Source organism: Henckelia pumila, chromosome 1, assembly GCF_033568475.1.
Source record: "Henckelia pumila isolate YLH828 chromosome 1, ASM3356847v2, whole genome shotgun sequence".
NCBI classification, from domain to species: Eukaryota; Viridiplantae; Streptophyta; class Magnoliopsida; order Lamiales; family Gesneriaceae; genus Henckelia; species Henckelia pumila.
The window spans coordinates 152,280,307-152,307,601 of record NC_133120.1 but is presented as its reverse complement, the minus strand read 5'-3'; the positions used below and the strand labels follow the sequence as shown (position 1 = coordinate 152,307,601).

At 36.5% G+C, this 27,295-nt stretch overlaps 1 protein-coding gene across 4 annotated transcripts; it reads right to left on the bottom strand.

Moving 5' to 3' along the window:
• LOC140884694 (uncharacterized) lies at positions 1-26,869 on the bottom strand. Of its 4 annotated transcripts, none has more exons than XM_073291535.1 (20): positions 26,665-26,868; positions 26,286-26,578; positions 17,925-18,039; positions 17,681-17,763; positions 16,971-17,182; positions 16,752-16,887; positions 16,034-16,116; positions 15,538-15,744; positions 13,772-14,128; positions 13,437-13,608; positions 13,034-13,225; positions 12,691-12,888; positions 5,043-5,135; positions 4,134-4,306; positions 3,441-3,995; positions 3,260-3,340; positions 2,881-2,966; positions 1,421-2,188; positions 506-656; positions 1-389 (listed from the first exon to the last, which is right to left on the bottom strand). In XM_073291535.1, the coding sequence occupies exons 1-20, from the start codon at positions 26,783-26,785 to the stop codon at positions 317-319; spliced, it is 4,149 nt and encodes a 1,382-aa protein (XP_073147636.1). In that variant the 5' UTR covers positions 26,786-26,868; the 3' UTR covers positions 1-316. The 4 variants fall into 4 exon arrangements, with proteins under 4 accessions (XP_073147636.1, XP_073147643.1, XP_073147651.1 ...); XM_073291542.1 differs by having other exon boundaries at positions 1,421-2,173; XM_073291550.1 differs by lacking the exon at positions 26,665-26,868 and having other exon boundaries at positions 17,925-18,034; positions 26,286-26,423.
• Between the last annotated feature and the right edge of the window lie 426 nt (positions 26,870-27,295).

Below are 27,295 nucleotides of genomic sequence, written 5' to 3'. Positions count from 1 at the left end.
TTAAAATAAGATCTTTTTTTAAAAAGTACCTCCCCCTTACTTTTTTAAAAATAGCTTATAAGCTGTCAAACAGCTTATCTGTTTGACAGCTTATAAGCTGTTTTTAAAAAATTTTACCAAACACATTTTCAAAGCTTAAAAGCTCTAAAACAGCTTATAAGCTGTTTGAAAGAGCTTTTAAGCTCTGCCAAACATCCTCTAAGTCATGGTTACTAATAAGTTAAAAAGAATACATGTAGTGAACATATATAAAACCAACAGTGCTTTATCATGGCCGGGAAAAAGGGCTCGTCTCCTGCTATATCCCAAACACTATCTATTCCTCTTTCTCTGCATAGAATTCAACCATCTGCATTCCTCTTCCTGCAACTGTAATCTGATAATGATTTCTAGAACCGCAGTGGCAAAAAAAAAAAGGAAAAAGAAAAAGAGAGTAATAAATCAGCTAAACAAGTCTGAAACATTAAGGTAAAAAAACTACAGCAATACACTGCAAAATAATCACCTGCCACAAGTATTAACATCCATTGCCTCTGGCTCAGGCACACTAATAATGAGATGTGCGAACTCGATGAGTCTACCTTGGTCAACCTTCCAGCACCTGACTCGCTGGTCAACACTAGTAGAAAAAACCCAGCTCCCATCCGTCCACACACCTTTGGTTCAGGGGAGAGTAAGGAGAACAAAAATATTAATAAAAAATGTTTCAACATCCTACGAAGTACAGAACTTGTTTGCGCACTATGTTACAAGACTGTTTTGCATATGAACTGTACAATATGAATGGGACCACATATGCAGGGGTGTAAATTAATCGAGACAGTTCACGAGCTTTTCGAGCCAGCTTAAAAAATATTTGATTCGTATTCAAAAGTATTAAATTCGAGCTGTACTTGAACATGTTATAACCTTTTTTCAAACTGAACTTGGGACAATTATTTTGGCAACAGTTCGCAAGCTACTAGTGAGCTTTAATATTTTTTGAAAATAATATAATTTATACATTAAATAAATATATTTCAAACCTTTTGATTATTTAATTTCGAACAATAGCTCGAATGACTCGCGAACATGTTTTCAAAGCTTTGAGCTGAATTTGAACTCGAGCTCTAATTCGAACCAAATTTGATCCAAAAGTTCTAAACTATTTGAGTTTGAATCGAACTTGAGCTCAAATATATCTAATTTGAGCCTTAATTTTTTCTTCGTACTTGGCTCGATTTGGTTTCTTTACACCCTGTTCACATGCCAACTATCAACAAGCCTACTTCCAATCCTAGCAAATTTATCTTGTTAAATTAAATTGCCATGATAAACAACAAGCTCCTCAAAATTTGTCTTAACAACTAAGTTCCTCTGAAAAAATAACAAGCAGAAGGGTAAAGTCGAAATACTTCTGGTTGAATACAGATAAAAGTACCTTTGACAGCAGAGCTGTGTGCTGAGATGATCTTATCCAGACATAAAACCTTCATCTGATGGTTTAGGATTCGACAACGGTTGGTACAATTGCTCAAGCTAGTCGGCAGAGCAACACAATCTAATTTGGCGGCGATATTTTCAGAGTTCTGACTGGTGGAATTTCTTTCCAAGTCACATCTAATAAAATTAATAGATTGATCATCACCACCACTTACAACATAGAAAGAGAACCTAGAGTCAGAAAGTTGGAGGTCCTTAACATCTGAGACATGAAGGCAGTTGACCCCAGACTGGTGGACATTATTCAAGACATGTGCAGCAGCCAATATTCTTGTTTCAGGGATTGATTCATCCTTTTTCTGTTCTGAAACCTGTTCACTGACTTGGGGAGATACCAGAGGATTTGTTTGTTCAGAAAGACTAATTTCAGATGCTCCACACACGTGACTTTGCATTTCAGGTTCCTGGGACTGCACAGAGAATACACCAGGGCTAGTTTGTTTTCTCAAAACATTAGGTTCACCTAATATCTTCTTAAAATGATTTGGAGCATACATGGATCGCCACCATCGACCCCCTTGACTTCCCCTACCAGTGCGTGGCCTTTTCTGTAATTCCATGCAGCTTTCTGTCTGAAGGCTCGAAATCTGTAGCATAAAGTTTTCGACACATTCAGTCAGATTCCAAAATGAAATGCTTCCATCAGTGGATCCACAGATTGCCAAGTAAAGATTTCCAAACAGCATGTTTCCTGAAAAATTGGACACTGAAAGGCAGTAAGAAAATAATCATTGGGATTTCAAGGAAAAAAATAAATCTGGTCGGATCAGCTGTCATAATTTTCCAAAAACACAAATCGAAATACTAGGTGCAGGTTGTTGAATATATTAAGATAATTATTTTAAATAACTGGTGGTTAAGATAGTCTTTATCTTAATTTCAAATCTTTTTATTTTTTATTAGATTGATATCTGATTATATCCCTTAGTTTAGGGAAATTAGGTAGAACTAGAGCCTATAAATATTCTATAAATCTATTCATTCAACATAGATCAAAAAATATCTTATTCCCATGTTTATCTTCCAAAACACTACACATGTAAAACATAAGCATAACATTCAACTAATATACCAACTTGGAACTCTGTGAATAACATTAACTATAGGGATTTGATTCTACACTTCAGTCCTCGAATTACACTAACCACTTTTATTCACATGTTTGTTTAAAACTGTCAAATAAACCATTTTTTGAAAGAGGAGACAGTGAGACACATGAACTAAACCATACTATCACTATAATGCCAGAATCAAGATATTATGAATTTGAAGTTGAGCTCTTATGAGTAAGTAATCAAGTAAGTGAGCTCATAAAAATTTCAGCAGTTAGATGCAACTGTTGATTAACACAAACTAACATTTTCTACCTGTTTTTGGTAGATTAGTACTTTAACTAACCTTTAGATGGTGGAAGCTTAGGAATGACAACATGCTGCAAAGCTAGCACAGGTGATGACAGGGGTGACAAGAAGGCAACAACAAACCTGCCGTTAAATTTATAGAGGCGAAAGAAATTAGTGGGGAAAATCCTCTAACTATTTCCAACTTCAAAAAAGATTCGAACACCAATGGAAGTTGCAGAAAATTCAACCTAAAAAAAATTAATTATTTTAACAATAACTTATTGACAGATCACAGAAGTAGTATTTTCCAGAAAAGACATTTGTATATATTTTAAAAAGAACAAAACAAACAGTACTAAGAAATAAGAACAAACACAAAAAATCCATCGAAATGTCCTAGAAGTAGAACTACTTGGCGGGAATTCAACACGAACCAGCGTTGAATAGGCATCACAAGAGCCCGTAATGTAACTGTGGCATCTGAGCAAGCAACAACAACAAAACAGACAGAAATCCTGCAGAAGAAGAAATCATGATTCTTATAGATAATACACCAGATAGATAATGGAGGGAGAAAATAACAGAAATAAATGTACTCTTGTTACTTTAGCAGACCTGGATCTAGCATCTTTAACAAGAAAAGCAGAGACACCCAGGTATCTCAAGTCATTTTCATGATTATCTTCAAGGTTTAAGTCTGTTTTCCTGTCTTTTGATGAAAGCGATTCACCAGAAATAATGCCAACCGTCGTCAAGCTAAGATTTTCAGCCTTAGCATGAATTTCCTTTGTGTTTTGTATCTTTCCATAAGTGGACAATTTGATTGGCATATCAGTGGAAAGCCACTGAAAGGACAAAGACGGGGTTGCTGCGGTAGATGGACTAGTGAAGTTATTTCCAATTATTTTATTTGATTCACTACATCGAGTGTCAGAGGGTATTTTGCCCCTCCCAATTGTTTGTTTCCATGCAGTTATAACCCTTTTTGCGCCAACAGAAATTAAAATAAAAATTTTCTCCTGGTCCTCAAAGGCCTCCGTGTTTTCGAAAACCCCCTCTGGAATAAACATAAATGACTCTGACACGCAGGCTATTGATCGTACAGCTGATCCTCCAATATGTTCCCCAAGATGCTTTGAAACTGACCAAGTCCTTTTATCTGGTTCATACCTGAAACATTATCATAATATTACTTTGCAAAAAAACTGAAAATTTGGTAAAGTTGATTGATGACTTGGCTGCAAATGACAATCTATCCGCTTGACATTGGATATCTTTGTTCTGCTACGGAGAAAAAAGTTGGCATACCTTGTCAAGCGCACAGTTCCATCTTCACAACCTGTGGCAATCCAATTAGATACGGAAGAGATAAAGCACAAGGAGTGTATCTCCCTCCCATGAAACTGGATATGCAGATTTCGAGGATATAGCTTTCTACAATTTTCAGGAATCCACTGTCTATGAACATAAATAGTATCATCCTGCCAAACGTCATAGAGAGATTAGTGGGCTTATGAAAAAATAAAGCTAACATGCAGAGAACGCTATCACTGAACATAGAACACACAAACTTGAAACTGGATTATCATAATCCAATATAGACATGAGTTGATCCAAGAAAAAAAAAGGTTCAATACACAATCTTGCATTTAACGTCACCGGTCACAGCATCAATTTGCCCAGTATAGACAGGGAAAGTCAGGCAGTATTAATAGTCTGAACTAGAGTTCTTCGCCAATTTAATCCCAATATACGTCCTAGCAATAAACATGACACAGTTTCTCCGAAAAGAATAGCTGGTCTGAAGAAAAACATAAAAAAAAGCTTGTTTCTCAAGTTTTGGATTTCCGAAAGTTCGCTCTTGCTTGATACATAACAAGAAAGCATGTATACATATTACATAGTAAGAAGGCATGAGTTCTTGATGAAAATATAGAAGATAAATAAAGTTCCTCTGATGGTGGACTCAGGACTACCTGGAGTAAAATGCAGAATATGTTCAGTCATCTTCTTACAAGAAATCCACAAATGCATACACCTTTGACCTTTCATGATACCACCAAATAGACATACCTTAAACCCATGCCTCTATTGGCAAAGAAATTTCACTTATGCAAAATTAATTAAATGCTATGACATCTATGATCCCCCAGGAAGAAAGACATAAGAGAGGATATTCAAAACCAGAGAACTTGAGTTAAAAGACACAAAGCAAACCTTAACAAAAGAAAAACAATTTTTCGTTTCTGGCACATCACCAAGATAATATGAATAAGGACGCCGCCATCCACCACATGTAATTTGCATCACCTATATAGAGATGGAACCAAAAACAAATCAGTAGAGTGGTGCAACATCAAAATCATAACATTTATTTAATGATACTGTGGAAAAAGGAAAGAAATATTGTATTTAGTGTCAGGATATTTGATTGATATTTATTCCTTATGGCTTGTCTATTAATTAAGGTTAGATTGTGAATGAAATAAAGAAATAAGTTTTGTATATATAGTGTAGGTTGTATTGTGAGTAATTATTCAGAAAAGAATATTTTTACCACACATATGGCTGTCCCTATTGTTCTTGTTTATCTTCATGGTATCAGATCGTAGTCTCTGTATACCCGCTGCATAAACGAAGACGAAACTAAGATGCCTTCGGGTGAGAGTGGTGGTACGAAAGGTCCTAAAGCACCGAACCTATATCCTCTGAATCTTACTGGGTTCGAAGGCTCCATTCAATTGACCATCCATAAGTTGAATGGCAAAAATTATTTGGAGTGGGCTCAGTCAATCAAGCTTGTCATTGACGGAAAAGGGTGTTTAGGTTACCTGACGGGAGAAATCACAGAGCCTGCCAAAAACGATCCAAAGTGGACAGGCTGGAAATCTGAAAACTCCATGGTAATCTTGTGGCTCGTTAACTCAGTGGAACCTTCGATTGGGAGGACGCATGTATTCCTACCCACTGCCAAAGAGGTTTGGGAGGCTGTTCGGGAGACTTACTCTGATTTGGAGAATTCATCCAAGATATTTGACTTGAAGACTAGACTCTGACAGTCTAGACAAGGAGAAAAAACTATCATTGAATACTATAATGACATGAAAGGGTTGTGGCATGAACTGGATCTATGCTATGATGATAAATGGGAGTGCAAAAATGAGCATGAAATATGACAAGCGTATGGAAGGTGACCGAGTGTACGTTTTTTTTGGCAGGACTTAACCGTGACTTGGATGAAGTTAGGGGAAGAATTCTGGGCAGAAATCCTGTGTGTTCATTAAGTGAAGTGTTTGCTGAAGTAAGAAGGGAAGAAGGCAGAAGGAAAATCATGTTGAGCGAGAAGGCATCATCAGTTTCAGAAACCCTCAACCCTGTTCAGCAAAAATTTTCCTCCTGCACCTCAAAACCGACAACATACTGATCAGCCAAGGAAGGGAGAAGTTGTGTGTGAACACTATAAAAAGCCTTGCATACTGCAGAAACATGTTGGGATTTACACGGCAAACCACCTAACTGGAAACCAAAGTCTTTCAAACAATAAGGCAGTGAGGTTTCAAGGGCTTATCAATCTGGACTGGAAGAACAAAACAGCCTCTTGAAAAATCTTTGGGGGCTGCCTCTTTCAGTAAGGAACAATTAGAGCAACTGTATAAGCTTTTTCAATCCACACCTTTTTCACAATCTACTCCAGCATCTTGTTCCATAGCACATAAAGGTATTGACTTGCAATCTACTGTTTTTAATGTTTCCACCCTGTCTATATGCCCTTGAATAATAGATTCAGGTGCTTCTGATCACATGACGGGATCCTACAGATTGTTTCACTCCAATATGCCGAGTGCTGGAAATCAGAAAATTAAAACAGCTGATGGTTCTTTATCTGCTTTGCTGGAAAAGGGTTTATTGCCATCTCTAAAACTTTGACTTTTCAAAATGTTTTGCACGTCCCTAATTTTTCTTGTAATTTGCTTTCTGTTAGCAAATTAACTCATGATTTAAAGTGTTGTGCTAAGTTTTCCTCAAATTGTTGTGTATTTCAGGATCTGGAATTGGGGACGACGATTGGCAGTGCTAAGGAACGTGGAGGCCTTTACTACTTTGAGGAAGAAAGTCACTCCTGCGGACACGCCCAACAATCTAGTATCATACCAAACTCTAGTTCTAGTAGCGAGGAGATATTACTCTGGCACCGTAGATTAGGACACCCAATTTTTCATTATTTGAAGCATTTGTTTCCAAAGTTATTTCGTAATAAAAATCTTTCGGTTTTTCAATGTGATATTTGTCAATTTGCCAAACATCATCGTGCATCATTTCCTGTTCATCCACATCAAGCTTCGAAACCTTTTGCACTTATTCACGGATGTGTGGGGACCGTTTAAAACGGAAACTCTTTCAAAAAACGAAGGTATTCTCCTACCCAGAAAGGGTATAAATTGTCTTGAACCCCACACAAAAACATTTTTTGTGTCTGTGGACGTCACATTCTTTGAATCTCAAATTTTTTTCACACCTCCTCTTCAGGGTGAGAGTAAGTTGGAAGATACGATATTTGATTTAGACTCAGAGAATGTGGACAGAACTGAATTGTTGGTTATAGATACACCTTTTTTTTTTTTTTAATCAGAAACATAAATATTATTAATAATTAAAATAATGAAAGTACAAATTGTAGACCAGTGATCCACTAATCCTCAAACGAGGTTCAAGTAAATCTAGCTCAAAGCTAAGCTCCAATCCCTATACAAATCTGAAATCGCAAAAGGTTGAAATTCTTTTATATTGTGTAACCAAGTTGATCCGCTCAACTTTATCTTGTCCCAAGTAACTTCAATCGAATCTTATTCATCTTCAAAGATCCTTCTATTTCTTTCTAGCCAAACAATCCAACAAACGCAATGCACTAAAACACCCCACAAAATCATTATACTAGAACACGAGGGGATGATGATAAGTTGTTTGGGCAAGTTTACAGGAGGACAAGACGACCCCAAAGTAAGCAAGACTCCACAACTCCACACGACCAAGTGTTTGAACCAAGGACATAACCTGAAGTCCCGACTCATTTGAACCCAAATCCAGGTAATGTACCCAAATTCTCCTCTAACGTACTAGACTCTTCTATGTCATTAGAACTTTTGCACTTAGGAAAGGTGTTAGAACTTGTACTCAACACCCAATCTCAAATCACATGTCTTACAAAAATTTATCTGTACCCTATTCGAGTTTTATTTCTCAGTTACAAAGTGTGGATGTTCCTAGGACTATATAGGAGGCTCTAAGTGTTCCAGAATGGAAGAAAGCTGTCCTTGAGGAGATGAATGCACCGACAAGAGTGGAACATGGGAAATAATGCACCTGCCTGATGGAAACAAACAGTGGGATGCAAATGGGTATTTACTGTGAAACTTAATTCAGATGGATCGTTGGAACGTTATAAAACAATACTTGTCGCTAAGGGTTTTATACAGACATATGAGATTGACTACCAAGTGACCTTTGCACGAGTCGCTAAACTAAATACTGTTAGAATTCTGTTGTCTTAGGCAACAAACCTTGATTGGCCCCTGTATCAGATGCATGTAAAAAATGCCTTCCTAAATGGAGAATTGGAGGAAAAAGTGTTCATGAATGCTCCACCAGGCTTTGAAAAACAATTTGGAGGAAAATTATGCAAATTAAAGAAGTCTTTGTATGGCTCGTGGTTCGAGAAATTCTCGAAATCAGTAAAGAAGCAAGGCTATATTCAAGGGCAATCCAACCACACAATGTATGTAAAGCATACCAATATGTCGATGACATAATTCTCACGGGAGATAATGAAGAGGAAATAACCTGTTTAAAAGGCGGCCTCGCGTTGGAGTTTAAGATAAAAGATCTGGGGCTCTTGAGATATTTTTTAGGGATGGAAGTTGCGAGATCAAGAAAGGGAATCTATGTATCCCAAAGAAAATATGTTCTAGACCTACTCGAGGAGACAGAAAGGAGTGGATGCAGACCAAGTGATGTACCCATGGATCCAAATCAAAAGCTAAATGAAGTGTCTAGAGGAACTTACATCGAGAAAGAAAGTTATCAACGTCTTGTAGGCAAACTTATTTATCTCTCTCATACAAGACTTGATATTACTTTTGCTGTTAGTGTGGTTAGTCAATTCATGCACTCACCACATGAGGAACACATGGATGTTGTTTACAAGATTTTGAGATATTTAAAAGGCTCTCCAGGAAAAGGTTTATTGTTCAGAAAGAACAATCAGAGAAGCATAGAAGCATACACAGATGCAGATTGGGCAGACTCTATTTATGATAGGAGGTCGACCTCAGGGTACTATACTTTTCTATGGAGTAATCTTGTGTCAAGGAAAAGTAAAAAACAGAATGTTGTGGCTCATAGTAGTACAGAAGCTGAACTTAAGGCTATGGCAAATGGAGTATGTGAGTTACTATGGCTAAAGCTAGTTTTTGAAGAATTAAAGTTAAACTGGGAAGTGCCAATGATGCTATTCTACGACAAGAAGTCAGCAATTAGCATTGCGAATAATCCAATACAACATGATCGTACAAAGCATATCATCAAAGGAAAGCTCGAAGGAGGAATAATTTGTACGTCATTTGTCACATCTGAACAACAGATTTGCCGATGCCTTAAAATGAGTCATTTCAGACCCAAGTTCGAAGATTTCATCTGCAAGTTGGGCATGATAGATATCTTTGCTCCAACTTTAGGGGGAGTGTAGAAAAAGGAAAGAAATATTGTATTTAGTGTCAGAATATTTGATTGATATTTATTTCTTATGGCTTGTCTATTAATTAAGGTTAGATTGTGAATGAAATATAGAAATAAGTTTTGTATATATAGTGTAGGGTTGTATTTTGAGTAATTATTCAGAAAAGAATATTTTACCACATATGGCTGTCCCTATTGTTCTTGTTTATCTTCAGATACTAAAATGAATGAATGTTTAAATAAAATTACATTTTCAAATATTTGATTTGTAATATAAGTCAATCTCGTACACTATTTTCGACCTGTAATGTGTAGAAATGATATAGAGAATTAATCTCGTTGTATTCCTCCAGAAATGTACAGACATTTAAATAACCCTAGGTATTACAAATTCCCTTCAATCAAGGGATAATAAAAAGATATCCTACTAAAAAATAAAAGATATTTAAATCTACAAGATTGATATCAAATATTCACAAATATTATCTAAATCTACACGCCCCCTCAAGCTTGGCCATAGATATTGATGAGTCCAAGCTTGCCTACAAGATATTCATGTGAGTGCACATCAGCCAGCTGATGAGTCGTAGAAACATATTCCACCTTAATCATGCCTTGTTTCAAATTTTTTTTATGAAATGCCTATCAACTTCGACGTGTTTGGTTCTATCATGGTGAACAGGGTTATGGACAATGCTGATGGTTGATTTATTGTCACAATACAGTACCATAGGCCCTTCAATCTCCATGTTTAGCTTCTTCATCACTCTTCGTATCCAAATGAGTTCACACACTCCATTAGTCAGTGCCCGATACTCGGCTTCAGCACTACCTCTTGCAACAACAGATTGTTTCTTGATGCGCCAAGTCACTAAGTTTCCCCATACAGAGGTACAATATCCAGATGTCGATTTTCTATCATCGATGGATCCTCAACCGGAAAGAGAAAGGAGGAAAGTACGGAAATGAGGCCAATGTCGAACAATTGCAATTGCAAAAACATTACAACCACAATTTCCCGTAAATACAAGGCCAATGTCGATGCAAGAGAAAAGTACGGAAATGAGGTGGACGAGTCAGGGGAGTTGATAGGGCAGAATTTATTCTCATCAAGAGTTCCTCAACCGAAAAGAGAAAGGACTTTGTTTCAAGCGTAGAGTCTTACCATCTGTTACACAAATGAGCAAATAATTCCATGACAGTGGTTTATTTCGTTAAGGAAGCAGGGGAGAAACGAGAATTGTTTGAGAGGCAAGGGCGTGAACAAAAGAAAGAAGAGAGTCTAAAGTGGGGGAACCCAGAGTTTAACACACAGAAACTTCCTCTAGACTTTGTTGGTGCAATCAATACGCTTCACATTTGTTTCATTAAGCTTGCTCCTTTTCTCTTCTGGAACATGAGCATAGCAAATACTTTTCTTGGTTTTGATTGGAAACAATATCATATTATATAATAAACAACTATTAATCACAAAGAGTGGACAAGAGGTCAGCACACTAGATAACAAAACCTCGGATCATATTAACAACACATAAAACTGTTGTGAAAGATGGATGAATCATGGAATAGGGAAATCAGAATTTTCTTATTAATCGATCAAAATAAAATATAGTACATACTTATATATCTAGTCAACCAAACCTAAGACTCTAATCTAGTTAAGATAATGCAGAATTTGAAATGCAAAAAAATATGGAATCTTTATCCTAATCCTCCAATGGAGCTGATAATGTCATCCAACAAAAACTCCAATCCCTTAATAAATCCGAAACCGATAATATAGTGCATACTTATATATCTAGTCAACCAAACCTAAGACTCTAATCTAGTTAAGATAATGCAGAATTTGAAATGCAAAAAAATATGGAATCCTTATCCTAATCCTCCAATGGAGCTGATAATGTCATCCAACAAAAACTCCAATCCCTTAATAAATCTGAAACCATGTCTTAAACTTCTTATGCTTCCTTATCCATGTAGATGAACAAATCTTAATCTTGTCCCAAAGCTTCAACCAACTTTGCTATATTGTAAAAAATCCTACAATAAATCCACACTTTTTCGTGGAAATGATCCCCACTCAAGCTACTATTAAATATTAATTAATTTGATTGAGTTGGGACAATTTGGGCGAGACAACTAACCGCTACACTTCGAACTGATTTAGGACAAAATGTAATCTTTAAAATTTAATTTTCAAAAAAAAAAATTGTTCGAAAATTAATCAAATTTGACTACTCATATATTCATTTAAATGAAAAATAAATAAAATAGATTTTAATGTGATAAATATAAATCAAATAATTTACATTATGTGAATTAAGAACTCTACAAATATGTAGGATTTCACAAATTAAGATAAATTTAAAATTCTGAGGGCTCGCACATAGTTCCAATTTCTTAGCTGGAACTAAAATCAAACCACAAGGCATTGATTTCACTATTTAGGAGACAAATTCATTTCGGTTCACGACTTGCATGGAACGTTGGTTGATCTAGCAAGAAGTAACCCACACGAATAAGTGACGGCGCCTGGATGAACGAAAAGATGTAGCATATTGAAACCACTTTAAATTACTATTGGCACTAGTACACAGCATGTCAAATGAGCAGCTGCTAGGATAATTGTTTGATGATCATGCAGAAAGGATATGAGCAAAATATCAAATTTTGAGAACCTTGATATGGGCCCAAAAAACTGTGGCTAGTAACTTGATCATGGAAAAAGTGGTGGAAAACCAAGCATAGCAATTGCTAAGGCATTCTATGTACCCAAACCAAATTTACCCACCACAACATAAAAAACAAGAGGATATTTTGTTCAAGTCATTGCTCGATAACAAACAAACTCAAAGAGGCCAGTCAACGAAATCTATCGGAGAACCACCAAGGATTCACATAGGCTGATTTTTTCAAAGTTACTAGAAAAATCAACTCTCCCAAGATTAATTATTGGCATTTTACTAAAAACTATAAAAATTTGAACTCCTGATAAGGACAGCGTAATAATTCAGACCTCATTGAAGTTTTTTTTAATTAACAATAGGTTGCGGTTGAATACAGACAAAATATAGAAGTTACACAAGCACTTGAGCATTGGGAGAGAGGGGAGGAAGCTAGGAAGAAAGAGCACCTTTGTCTCAGTGCTTAAGTTCCATATTACAAAATTTGCTGACGCAAAACCAATTGCATAGTTGCCAAAGGTAGAATCATCAAATTTCTCAGCTGCTCGGATGACACTTAATTCTTTCACTTGTTTCATTCCTAGAAATTCCAAATTAAGTAGATGTCCGTCATGCTTCAAGTAGCATATACATCCATCTGCTCCAGTCTGTGGATGAAAAGCAAAAAGGAGAATAACCTAGTATATCAAATTCCCACACACCAGTGAAACATTTTACATCTCACATGCAAGAATAATATAATATTCTTAAATTCATGATATTCTGTATCAAGACTCCGGAATCATGCCATACCGAACGTATTTCCACTTGATCAGAACAAAAACCTGCAACAGAAACACTGCATACACTTGATACTCCATGGGCTCCCTTGAAATAGTTCGTCGGAGATATGTTTATATCTGCAGCAGCTGAGTGACTGCTCAGTTCTCCCCTTGGCAAAGAGAACAGTAGCAAATTACCACGTATGTCCCCACATACCAGTACCTGCAGACAATTAATCAACGTGGAAAAACATATCGTAGATAGTAGCATGTGCTATGTTTTCATGTTCAGGCATCCCAGTAGAGGCATTGAACAAGTAGCATTCACAGAATGTGACATGGTAATTAAACTGAAAAACCAACCCCTACCCAAAAAAATGGTGCATAAATTATCACCAAAAACTTTGATAGGGAAAATGAAAGAGAAAAGTCACCTTCTCATCAAATGAGACATCCACACACATTATTCGCAATCCAAAGCATGAAACAAATTCCGCAAACAAGCACGCATCATAACTTCTTGCACCATTGAGAATCGGAAAAGGCATCTTTTGGTATATACTCCAGAGCTTCAATCTACCTCCATGATCAGTAGTGAAGATGAACCTGCATAACAGAGTTACCAAAGAAATAAAGTCCAATATTTTCAATGTATTAATCAAAATAAAGAACACTGTGACCAATATTAATCCTTTTATATGCTTGACATTTTACAGGCAAATTATTATTGGCTTATCTCAAATTCTGCCTGCCATGAAATTATCAATACCTATTTTTTACAGACCGGCACCAAAATATGCCCAAGAGATGTCTCTCCTCTTCAGCAGACCAACTAAAAGTAAGTTCAACATTTGGCCCCGAGACGCATCCAACAACCAGGACAACCGTCATAGTTCCTTTACCATCTCCAACAGCAACCCAGTCTTCAAATCCACCAGAGAGGTCCGAACAGTTTGATAACAAGTCCATGCAAATGATAGGTGCCTCCTCACTGATACGCACAAGTTCAGTCCATTTGACGGCCCCATTGTCACACATACAGGCGTGATACAGATAACCATTATTGGTTGCAACATAAAGAGAATCTTCACTGGAGAAATGCAAGCATCGCACATATTCACTTTTGCTGCAACAACACATAGGAGGTAAGTATTGATGTGAGGGTGTGGTGACAGCAGAATAAAAGCACCAAAATATGAGAGTAGTTTTAGAACTACTGAACTACAACACTTAGTTATATGGAAATGAAAAAGTAATGGGCATGAAAATATTGTTTATATAATTATAAAATCATAAAATAGCTCATGTTTAGAATCATGAAAGAGCTCAAGTTAAATTGAAAGAACACTTTTGAAACTCCAAAATAAATACTTAAACAAAACATAAAGGTTTAATTGAAGTGGTTCACAACACCATAGTTGTAATAGGAGCAAAGTGGTCCAGGAACCTGAGGCCAAGGCGAGGTGAGCACCTTATCGAAACAAGGCACGCTATTTAATTTTTAGAAAAATATATTTATCTACTTCGATTATATGGCAAAATACTACTATTGAAATAGTTTAAGGCTACTAAGCGAAGCACAAATATATTAGATGGCAAAAATATATTTATCTACTATTATCATATGGCAAAAATAACATTTTACAAAAATATATTTATCTTCTGCTATTTTATGGCAGAAATATACATTTACAGTATGCAGTCAGCAGTAATTGAGGGGAATCTTTCATTATTGGCCGATCTCTTCTTTACTTTTATTTTTCTTATACAGATTCTTGGGATATTATTTTAGTGGGTTGTAATTAAGAGAATCTGCCATTACTAGTTTACTTTTTATATTTTTTTCTTATGTAGTTAGTGTAGGAATTTTCTCCATTAATTCGTATTGTCAATCAATTTTGATCCTAGTTTATGGCTGCAAGACAACAACCTATCTCTATATCTATGTAATTTCAACTATTTTAGGAAATAAAATGTAAATAAGATTTTAAAAAACAAGGAACTTATTGCCTTCCCTCGAGCGTGCCTCATAAAAGCTTCCCAGGCACGCTTGAATATTTTGAAAAATAAAGCCTCGATTAAATTTTTAAAAAAGTAAACAATCATTGGCTTTACTCTTTACTCAGGCCCACCTGAAAAAAGCTTCCTAGGCAAGCCCAACAAGCTCAGCAGTCTTGCTTGGTGGCACCTCATGCCTTTTACAAGTACAACTATGCATAACACTATCAAAATACATCAGAAACAACTCAAACAGCCTCACCAAAGGCATTCACTTGCCTAAATTTCCCAAATGACAAATCCAAACACAATACACAAAATCTAGCAAAAGTGGGCAATCTTGCTCTAATCACAGAGTGAGATAGCAGCATCAATGCGCGACAGAAATTTCAATGGAAAATAAGCATTATCTGCTTCGATCGAGTTGATAATTGATTTGTTGGGTAGATTATCATTCAACACTTACTTTTCACTAACAAATATGATTAAGTACATGAAGAATGTCAATATCTTCGATTACGAGATTAAAAATTATACCTGTCCGTGTGGCCACCATGCCCCGAAGATCTGGGTATGGAAAGAGCCACAAGTTTCTTCCCTACATTGAAATCCTCTGTGACCACGGTAGCATCTGAACCTTTATGAGATTTGTAAAGATGGCGGACTTTTATGGCAGAATCGAAACCAGCTGTGACAAGAATCGAAGAGCTGGCATCATACAAACAACGCCATACTCCCCTTCCACTGTAAAACATAACAACAGGAATTAGGTTGAGGAGCCTAATTATAAAGTATCACGTAAGCAAGTCAATGCCAGTCCCAACAAACCTGTGTCACAAAATCAAACAAAACAACAAAATTTGACTTAAAAGAGCATGATGTGTTGAGAATACTTGAGATGCGATAAATTTAAATGCTTCACATGAAGAATAAAAATAGATAAATTGATTATAAATAAATAAATAAAACAAATAAAAGGACCATGAATAGGTATCCATAACCACCAAATTTTAATCAAAATTGGAGAACTTACGTATGCTCCTTGATCACATTAAGTTCTCTACCATCGTGATCCCAGACACGGCATGTGCAGTCCTCACCGACAGTGATGATTAACTGAATGAAGTTTGATGTTCCAATCAAATAAGTAAATAAATTCAGACTATAAAAATCCCTTTGTTCCATATGCAAAATGTAAGCAATTAAATCATGCAGTTATCGTGTTCAGCTTGTTTCCTACTGCTAGAAGTTTTTATGCAGTACAACAAAGACCCAACTGATTGAGTTCAAACTACAAACTGGGCACACTTGAACACTATCCCCAGCCAAGCCTCCTTGGTCAATACCTGTGGTACGTCCATCCATATACTCCTCTAACCACAAGATATGAATGCTTCTGACACAAATTTTCAATTTGAAAAAAGTCACTTAATAAACTTACTTCAGTCAAATCCAGCACATGCAAGATGTTTGGCTTACTTTATTGATGCAAGATAAAAACACAATAGTCAAGGCAATAAGAATAAATAACATGAATATAAATGAAAGGCTATTGAATTCACACAATATCAAAAAGGAAAGAAACTGAAAGGTGTAAAAAGGTACTGAAGCAACTCATTAAAGGAATATTTTATCCTTGTGCATTTCTCATACATTGTAAAGATTTACTTTTCGCGGCAAACATGATACAAATAAATTAAATAATTAACTTTTGCATACAGGAAATCACAGATAAATAACTGCAAACTTACAGAGTCAAATATACAACAATCCCAAATTCTGGCATTGTGACCAAATAGAACAAGGCCTCCCGATTGATTGACCCCATTCTGAACAGAACTAAAGCCAAGAGGTCCTTTTTCCGCCTGAATTTCCCAAATTCGAGCACTGCACTAATGAAGAGATCACATACGGATGTCATGGGTATCTAGCTCCTTGAATAGAGAGTGTGAACCTAAAAGATTATCTACCTACGATCATCAGAAACTGATACAAGTTTTAATCCATTGGAGAACCATGCAAGTCTGAAGATTGAACCTTCATGTCCAATAAGCCTACTAACGAGATAATCCTCATACTCCACACCATGAATCAGGAAGTCCTCATCGATCCGAGCGAGGTCTTTGGCGCTATCTCCATGAATTGTAGCATATTTCTTACAAACAACTTTCCATACAATAATCTGCCAATATCAGATAGATTCTCCAGCTTCACATATATATATATATGCAGCATAAAACTTCTTCAAAATACTGGAAATCACGGCAATGAACGGTGGAAACAATTTAAATTATGAAAAGGGAGCTACAATGGCTGAAAGAGGTACGTAGATAATTTGGACCATAACTCCTGAAAACCCATTCATGAAACTTTAGCAGAATCTCATTTCAATTTTGCAAGAAAATTTTATGTGAAATTCACATTGCAGAGTTTTCTAAGCACAAAGCGTTGAATCTAACCCCGAGGCCATGTAAGTACCTTCGAGATACCTGGGAGGAAATTTGGGTGAACCCAAGCACTTGATTCAATGACAGTTTGGGGGAAAGGACAGGTTGGGGAAATAATAGAAAAACAAAAATAAGTACATAACAATCTAAACAGGTGGAAATGCATGTTGTGGCTTTCACATAGAGGAGTTAGTGGCTGGAATAAATGGATGAGGAAAAGGAAGGTAAGATACCTCATTGAAGATTGTACCAGATGCAATAAGGAGAGATTCAATTTCGTTCCCCATCATTCGCATGGAATACAACAGGCACCTCTCTATAAATTGCATGGTAAGAGAAAAGAGTTGTGTAAATCTAGTAAGTGTAAAAACAATAAGGATATTATTAGTTTTCTTAATCAAATGTGTAGCTTCTAAATATCCCTTTGTTATGCCTCTTTGTTTCAAATATTAAAAAAATATTGTTTAACCAACTAACCTGAGCACTCAACTTCAGAAAGCATATTAACTCTTAAAATATCCCACAAGTGCAAAGAGTTGTCACTACACCCAACGGCAAGATAGCAGGTCTCCGTGCTTGAAGTTGCACTGTCCTAGTAGAATCAAAACTTATTGGAATTAAAAATATGTTTGCATAAATAACGAGTTGTAAACATTAGCTTAGTCGGTTAGTTAGCTTGTTATATGAACCAATTACTATTCATATTTGACAGTTGGCCATAACCGACTTCTTCTTCAAGAGATTAACATAATGAATGAATTTTTTCTCTCTCCCGGTTTCCTAAAGTTTTATAGAATATTGTCGAATTTATATTTTAATATTGTATCAACAGGAATTAACATCACTCCAATCAGTTATATTGATTGATTGTTGAATTTTTCTTCAATCAACTCTGCAGTCAAAATTTTAGGTGTCAACGAATACCAGCTCTAGAGCTCCAATGGCAAAACCACCATTGATGATACAACAGGTCCCTATGTCCTCCATCACTCAGACAGCCTAGGGTTAATCCTCATCCCACAGCTTCTTATGGGTGAAAATTATGCCTCCCCATTTAAAAACAAGACAGGTTTATAGATGGATCAATCAAGAAGCCTGAAGGAACTGATGTTGCTCTTCTTCTTGGATCACGGACCACAATATCGTTATACCATGGATGTTGAATTCAGTCTCCAAGGAGATTTCCACCAGCATCATATTCACAGAATCTACCTTAGACACTTGGATCGATCTTAGGGATCGATTTCGACATAGCATCAAACCACGGATATTTAAATTACACTGAAAAATAACCAATCTTCATCAACATAAAGATTATGTCGGTGTGTATTTTACGAAATTGAAAGCGCTATGAGAATAGCTTAGTGATTACAGACCAAAACAATCTTGTAGCAGATGTACATGTGGAATAAAGGATCTCAACGCATGTTTTGCTCTTCCAAAAGGACCAAAACCAAGTTCCAAAAATCAAACTGAGGCAAGTTGTTCTTACTACAGCCCACATTATCACTTGACTACCATCCAAAACCTGGAACAATCAGACCCCTATGCAAATTCTCTTTTAGTTTTATCCTAATAATATTTGAACCAAAAATATTCTCACCCCTCGAGAGTCGAGTCTTTCGTTGTCCTGATTTTGTTCATGTGTCTAACCACAACACAGGTAAATTAGATCCATAAGCATTGAGCAAGCAAATGTATGCTTGTGGATACTCTACAACACAAAAAAGGCTAGAAATGCTATCATCAGGGATAATCAAACTCTATTGTGGAAGATAAGGCAGAAGATCTACTCTTCCTTGACATACCTGTCTCACATATATATATGTGTGTGTGTGTGTTTGAGGAAACGAGATTATATTATATGATAACCAGCTATTAATTACTAACAGCGGACAAGATATAAGTGCACGAATCACCTAAAGCTCAAATATTAACAATATATAACACTTCAATCCCTATTAAATATGAGCCCATCTCACATACTCATCTCAGCCCAGATCACCTTCAGAAGAGCCATCCCTGTAGCTCGAACTATCCCCACAAGAACCTAACCCTGAACAGTTGAAACAGTCCCTACCAATGACGTGCATTCGAGAAGGAGAGATCCAGAATCTCATCATTTGCCAATCTGAAACTCAACTCCTACTCACGACAATGAAGTATACACAAATTCAATTTCTTCTTCATCTGATAATTATTTACTCATTGCCCTAAGAAAAGGGACAAGAAATTGCACTATACATCCAAGGTATCCTTTGGCCAAATCAGCGTTTTTCCACAGGTTTTCTCCATCTCACAGAAGTTTCTTAGCCAACTTCAATGACATCCCAATTCCTAAAACATTATCTGAGGCTTTATCTGATGAGAAGTGGAGAGAAGCTGAGAGTAGAGATCTTAGGAAATTGTGGAGCTGCCACAAAATAAAATAGCAGTGGGATGCAAATGAATGTTTGCCGTGTTAGACGGGTCTCTAGAGAGATAATAGGTGAGGTTGGTTGCTAAGGGCCATATACAAACCAACGGAGCGAACTACCAAGAGGCATTTTCATTGGTAGCTAATATAAATTAAATATAGTAAGGGGTTTTAATGTCCTTGCCCAAAAATTTCAATTAGGATTTAGAAATGTTTGATGTGAAGAATGCCTTCCTTCATGATGACTTATAGGAAGAGGCATACATGGAGATTCTAAAAGAACCGGATGCTAATTGACCAATTATTTGGCAAAATTTATTAATAATTATTTTAAAGTGCTATATTAGAGAATTATGCCAAATAATTTAATTGTGTTTTAAATATATATATATATATTAGTAAATATCGGTTTACAGACGATATTAAAATACATATTTGAATTTAATAGCACAAGGGAGTTGAAATAAATAGATCGGGTTAAGTTTTAACCCAAAATAAATAAAAGATGACACACATATAACTCACACGTATACCTTTTATATCTAATTTGTTTCTCGCTTCTCGCATTCTTTTTTTATCGTTTTTCTCACTGTGCAAAAAAAAACAATTATTTTCTCTCCACCACTGCCGATACTTGTACTCCGATCAATGCGCCTCACCACATGAAATTTGGATTTGAGCATATATTCAGAAAATTCTTGTTGTGGGCTATCCATTGATACCAATTTTGCAAAGAAATACAACCACCCTTTAGACCTTGTCGCACCCCCAACCCCCGTCGCCCATCTTCGCCGGAAACCACGACGAAGCTTTTGTTTTAGGTTGCCTGGAGCTCAATTTCTTAGCTTTGAGCTAGATTCAAAATTTGGAAGGAAAATTCAAAACTTAGGGTTTCAAATTTGGGCATTTTGGTTCTTTTGAGCTCCAATAATTGATATGTGTTGTACTATTTGTTGTAAGTATAATATTTGAGCCGATTGGAGGTATTGATAATTTTCTAGAATTTATTTGGATGAAATTTCTATTCAGTTTATATATTGGAGATTTTCAAAATAGTTCCAAAAATTGAATTAAAGTTTTATATTTCACATCCCAATATCTTCACAATCCTCAAATATCGAATATCAGTGTTGTAAATGGCGGGGTTTTAAAATAGATAAACTTTGACTAGGATTTTAAAATGTATTGACTTTTGACTAGAATTTAAAATTAGTTGACTATGGACCTTGACTCAATTTAAAAAGCCTTGGCCGCCTCAACCGCTTCAACCGCCCGAGCACCCGCCTCGACCGCCTCGCCGTCCGCCTCGACCGCCTCGCAGCTTGGGCCGCCTGAAACCGCTTGTCTCATGCCGAGGCGTGGCGGTCGAGGGCCGCCTACCGCCTAGGCAGCCGCCTCGACCGCCATTTAGAACACTGTCGAATATACGATTCTAAAAGGTTGAAATACCCAATTCTAGCACAACTAAATTTTCCGAAAATTTGCTAAAAAATTAGAAATTTCTGCAGGTCCAGAAGAAAAGTTTTAACTTGTTTTCGTTGTTTACATTAATTAATCCTTGTTGTTTGGTCATTAAATGTTAATCAAGAGCATTTTAGACACCTATTAAAACGACCAAGTTAGTTAATGGATTTATGCATTATTATATATATATATTAAGATAGTAAGATATTCGGAGTTCGTCAATTGCATTTTTTGAGGTTCTGATTAAGTTCTTTTTCCTTTGTTGCATTTTATCAACTTTCATGGTATCAAAGACCAGGTTCGGTCAAAAACCTGATAGCTCCACAAAAACAATGGTGAGAATGGCTTTGTCTAGTGAATCCAAATCCACGGATACCGACTCTACGCCATTGAAATCTTCAACTTCTTCCTCGTCGTAGAAGGAGCTCGATCTCGGCAAAGCAGAACGCGATAGTTCTTCTAGTTCTAGCAACGAGGTCCTAACCAAAATTCCAATGAGGGATTGCCCATTTTGCACCAACTGCAATTTCCATGGGCATACAATTGATGCTTGTTATAAGATTCATGGTTGTCCACCTTAATATCGTCAAAGTCAACACAACCAACAATCTATCCATCCACTCTATGGCTACTCAAGTTTCAACTCCGCCTATGGAAACTTTCCATCAATTATTGTAAATAACATATTTGATCGGTTAACGATGATCTGTATCAACAATATATTTCCATGCAATAAACTTAGATTTCATCCCGCATCTCACCTGAATTCATCATCAAAGAACCCAAGCCCCTTGTATCACATGTACTTGTTTCTCTATTTTCATGAGTTCAATGCTTTATGATCCAAATTCATCGATAGAAGACTGTGGTGCTTCAAGGCATATATGTGCTCATGCTTTCATATTCATGAGTCCTATATCTCATTCAATTATTACAGTTCCGAATGAAATTAGTATATCTATTGTTATGTGGCGTATATAATTGCATTCAAATTTACTTCACAGGAGATGTTTTCTCCGTCCCCCAGTTCACACTTAATCTATTATTGCATTTAGAGTATCTCATCATAGTTGTCACATTTAATCTGTTGGTGCATTTACGATATCTTCATCATTAGTGCAATTTTTTCTTAACATTTTCAATATTCAGAAAGTTCAAATCTTGAAGAGGATCAGAGATGCTAACGGGACGGGTTTGGCCCAAGACCCGCCACGCCAAGAAAAACTTGGACCCAGGCCCAAACCCGCCATGCCTCAAAACCAACGGGTCCAATCCGAGTTGGACCTGCAAACCCAACAAACATTACAAACATTTTTAGTTCTAGTAAATACACGTGAAAAAATCCAAAATTAATACATTCATCAAAATTATATCTGCAACCATAACATTTTAATAATATGTTCACAAAAAAGGGCGACTCTATTGTGAATTAAGGTTATGAATTAGGGCATTCATTATTTAACAAATAAAAATATATTATTATTAATACATATACCGAAGCGGGTCCACTAAAACTCGTCACCCGCCCCAAACCTATTTCTAGACCCGTTGAGTGGGTCCAGACCCCCTTCACCCCGCAATTCATTTGAATGTGTTTAGACATGTCCCGTTGCCATTTCTAGATATGATTGACAAAAGCAGCAAAGTTGAGGGATTATATGTGCTTCAAAGCAACACATTCAACACTGCAGCATCATCTACTCAACCTTCCAGCTATGTCAACAAGGTATCATTCAGATTTGGAACAATTAGGGGTGCAAATGAGCCGAGCTACTCGTGAGTAGCTTGGTCAAAGCTCGAATCGAGCTCGGTTTGACCGAGTTCGAGCATACAATCGACCTCGAACTTCAAATATATGTGTTCGAGCTACTCGGTAACACACATATATATAAAATATAATATAATATAAATATATAAATATAATGTATATAATATTTTATTTATTCATATATTTTGTATTTATATATATATATATATATATATATATTTATTTATAATTTTCGAGCTCGAGTAGCTCGAGCTATAAACGAGCTCGAGCTCGAGTACGAAACTAACTCGAGCTCGAGCTCGAGTAGTTAAATACAAGTCGAGCTCGAGCTCCTCGGGCTCGGCTCGGCTCGATTGCACCCCTAAGAACAATAGACTAGGACATTTGTCGAATACAAGGTTAGAGAATTTGAGACATCAGTTACAGTGTGATACTCTGAATTCTTCTAATAGAAATCCTAGTTACATATGTTTGTTGGCCAACCAAATAAAGTTATCTTTTGTATAGCATAATCATTTATCGTTGTAACCTTTTGATTCGGTGCATTGCATCATCCAGGGTCACTATCATGTTCTCACCTATTCTATTTATTGGCTTTTTCCAACCTTGGTTGATGATTGTACCCAATTCACGTGGGCTTTTTCACTCAACGAGAAGTTTGAAGCCATCATCATAGTAACCAGATTTTTCAATCTGATCTCTTCTCAATTTCAAAGGCTTATCATAGTGTTCCGCTGAATAATGATAAAGAGTTGGCATTTCCATAATTATTCAAAGAAAAATGGGGCTTCAAAGAAAAATGGGGCATTCACCATTTTTCTTGCGTCGATAGGCCTAAAAAAATTTCGGTGTCAAATGTCAATAGTCCTGAACAAAATTCGGTCACCAACACATTTTGAATGTTCTTACAATTGAACACCATTAGAACTTCTTGATAACAAATTCCCATATCAGCTCTTATATAGCTAAACCAGTTGATTACACATTATTTCGAGTCTTTGGCAGTCTTGTGTTTGCATCTACACCCACTAAGAAACGCAGTCACACTATATTCCTTGCTCGTGCTAGAGTTAGTGCATGTCTTGGGTGTGCCCTAGGAATGAAAGCATATAAACTTAAAAACATTCAAACTCACCAAATATTTGCTTTTCGTGACATCGTTTTTAACAAAGAAGTATTTGTACTTATTCATCTACCACTTGTACTAGTTAATTTTGTGCATCCAAATCCTACCTTCAGGCCTCTATTCAATGCTTAGATCCTAGCATTCAAACACAAAACCAATCAAATTCTTTAGATATAGTCCTAGCCCCTCCATGTCGTTCTTCCAAGAGCATTAACCACCATCTTATTTGCGAGATTTTCGTTGTAAGCTTAATTTCATCTTCTGATATTCCTTCACCAGATTCAGATTGAGTCATTCAACATCTATTATCCAAAGCCATTTCTTATGACTAATTATCCATTCCCTAGAAACACCTCATGCTAAATATATAATCCAAATATGAAACTCAATTCTCAAGTTGTTTTACATGAAGAATGATGTTCAGCTGTGAGTGTTGATATTCACCAAATAAACACAATATTGGATGCTAGTGAATATACAAAATAAAATACAACTATGATGGCTCGATTCAGAATTTCAGAGGCACGAAGCACTTATTGTTGCAAAGGGTTACACACAACAAGGTGTTAATCTTGTGGAAAATGTTTCTCCTGTAGCATAATTGGCCACCATAAGTCTTATTAGCTCTAATATGTATTCAAAAATGAAGTTTGTTTCAATTGGATGTCAACAATGTGTTCCTACATCGTGACTGGTTTAAAAAAGTCTTCGTGTTTATGTTGATGACATTATTATAACTGGTCCTTGATCCTCTGTTATCGATTCATTGAAGAGTGCTCTTAGACAATGACATTTAAATTGAAGGATATAGGACACTTAAAATTCTTTCATCGACTGGAAATAGCTCATTCAAGTGAGAGTATTGTGCTGTCTTAATGCCATTGTACATTACAGTTGCTAGAAGTCGCAGCGTCGCTTGCTTCCAAACCTGTCAATACTCCTATGGATCCTAATATTCACCTAACAGCTGCATATCGGCATCTCATTAAAGATATTTCCCAATACAGATGACTCATTGGTAACCTCATATATCTTACATTAACTAGGCCAAACGTCATGTTTGTGGTTCACAAATTAAGTCAATTGTTTGCGTACCTAGACATCTCATATTCGGGTTCCGTACCAGATTCTATGATATCTCAAACAACACCCTTGTCGAAGTTTTTTTTTTTTCCTCTTCGTCTTCACTGCAACTAAAGATTTTTTTCTGATGCTAATTGGGGTTCATGTCTTGACACTCGAATGTCTACTACTGCTTTCTGTGTATTATTTGGCGAGTCTTTAATCTCTTGGAAGGCAAAGAAGCAATCCACCACTCCTAGATCATCAAACAAAGCTAAATACCCCACCATGGCCACCGTTGATGCTGAATTAATATGGCTTCACAAGCTACTACACAATATTTACTTCAACATCAATGCTCCAGCTCTTTTACATTGTGACAATCAAGCTGCCACTTCGTATTGTCTCAACTCAACATTTCCTTAATGCGCTTAGCTTATTGAAAACGGTTGTCATTTCATCATGGGCAAAGTTACATTGGATCATCACTCATGATCATCCGCTCATGATATCAATTACCAAATGCATTTACCAAGCTATTATCTTTGGCAGTGATCATTCCACTACTGGCCCATATGGGTGTCAAAGATATCCACACTCCATCTTGAGGGGTAGTATCCGAACTAACAATGTATTAGCATAATTGAATAGCTCTAATGTTAGCTGAGTTGGTTAGTAATTAGTTAGTGGGTTACATGACCCAAGTATTAATTGACTAGCTGTAATGTTAGCTTAGTTGGTTAGTTAGTGGGTTACATAACCCAAGCATTATTTATATTTGCCTATTGCACATAACTGACTTCTTCTTCAAGAGAGTAACATCAACAAATCAACTTTTCTCTCTGCTTGTTTCCTGAGGTTTTATCGAATATGTTCAATTTACTTTCTGATAAAACTTACAAGTTACAACCATAACTAGCCAATCCCAAATGCAAAAACTAAAACTTCTTGTGATTTTTTTATTAAAAAAAAACTCCTTTACCAATGTAAAAGTTACCACACCTTCAAGAAGCAGACATCCAACACCCAGTGACGAAATTTTGGAAGCGAGTGAACAAAATCAAGATGCATGTTTAGAAATGGTTGACGAGGATTATCTGATCCAATTTGCAACGTGCAAATTTTCACTCTCTTTTCCCCAAAGATAGCGATTCGAAAAGATATATTACAGCCCGCCAACTGTTCGTAACCACGATCCAACGAGATTCCATGAACGCGAATTCCTTGGAAGACTTCAAACGACTTTGTTACTTCTCTATCAACCAGGTCATACACCAGGATCTGAGAACCGGTTCCTGCAGCAAAGAAATCGTACGAGTTAATCAGAATTCCATACGAAAGATAACCGAGAGGGTGCGTCGCAAGTATTTGAGGGAACAACCGGCAAGGAGGAAAGGGCTGGAGGAGATATGAGAAGGGAGGTTAAGAAGACAGAGGGCTGATATTTCTCCGAGGTAATGCCCGCGGCGGAGCTGCCAGTGGCTTTGCTCCGACTCGCTCATCAGTTCCCGCTGTGGCGATGCAAAGGTTGTACTTAAACCCTGACTAAGCCCAATCTAAAACCTTGGCCATGTACTTTTTTTATCATTCCTCGCACAATCTTTTATTATTATTTTTTATTTTATTTTTTTGTTAGAGCCCTTTTTTTGTTAGAGCCGGGACGGGGGGATCCGCAGTGAGATGTTATACAGCATGAGCAATACTTGTATGACAAGTTCTGAGAATAGCGGAATTAAACCTTAACAACTTGTCAAAAACTAACGTACTATTATTGTAGTTGTTCGATTCTATTTTACAAGATTAAGTGATTTTAAACATATAATTAGAAAATGACATATAATTTTAAAAGTGTCAAAACATGTTTAATGAGTCATTATTTGGTGAAAATAAGTAGAAAATCATATCTGAAACGTCTGAAAATGGTAGGATATGTCCCGGGGGTCCAAAACCAGTTCGGAAGCATGATAAACAGTTTGAAGCTTCCGGTCCTGACAGGTGTCAAGGTGGTTTGA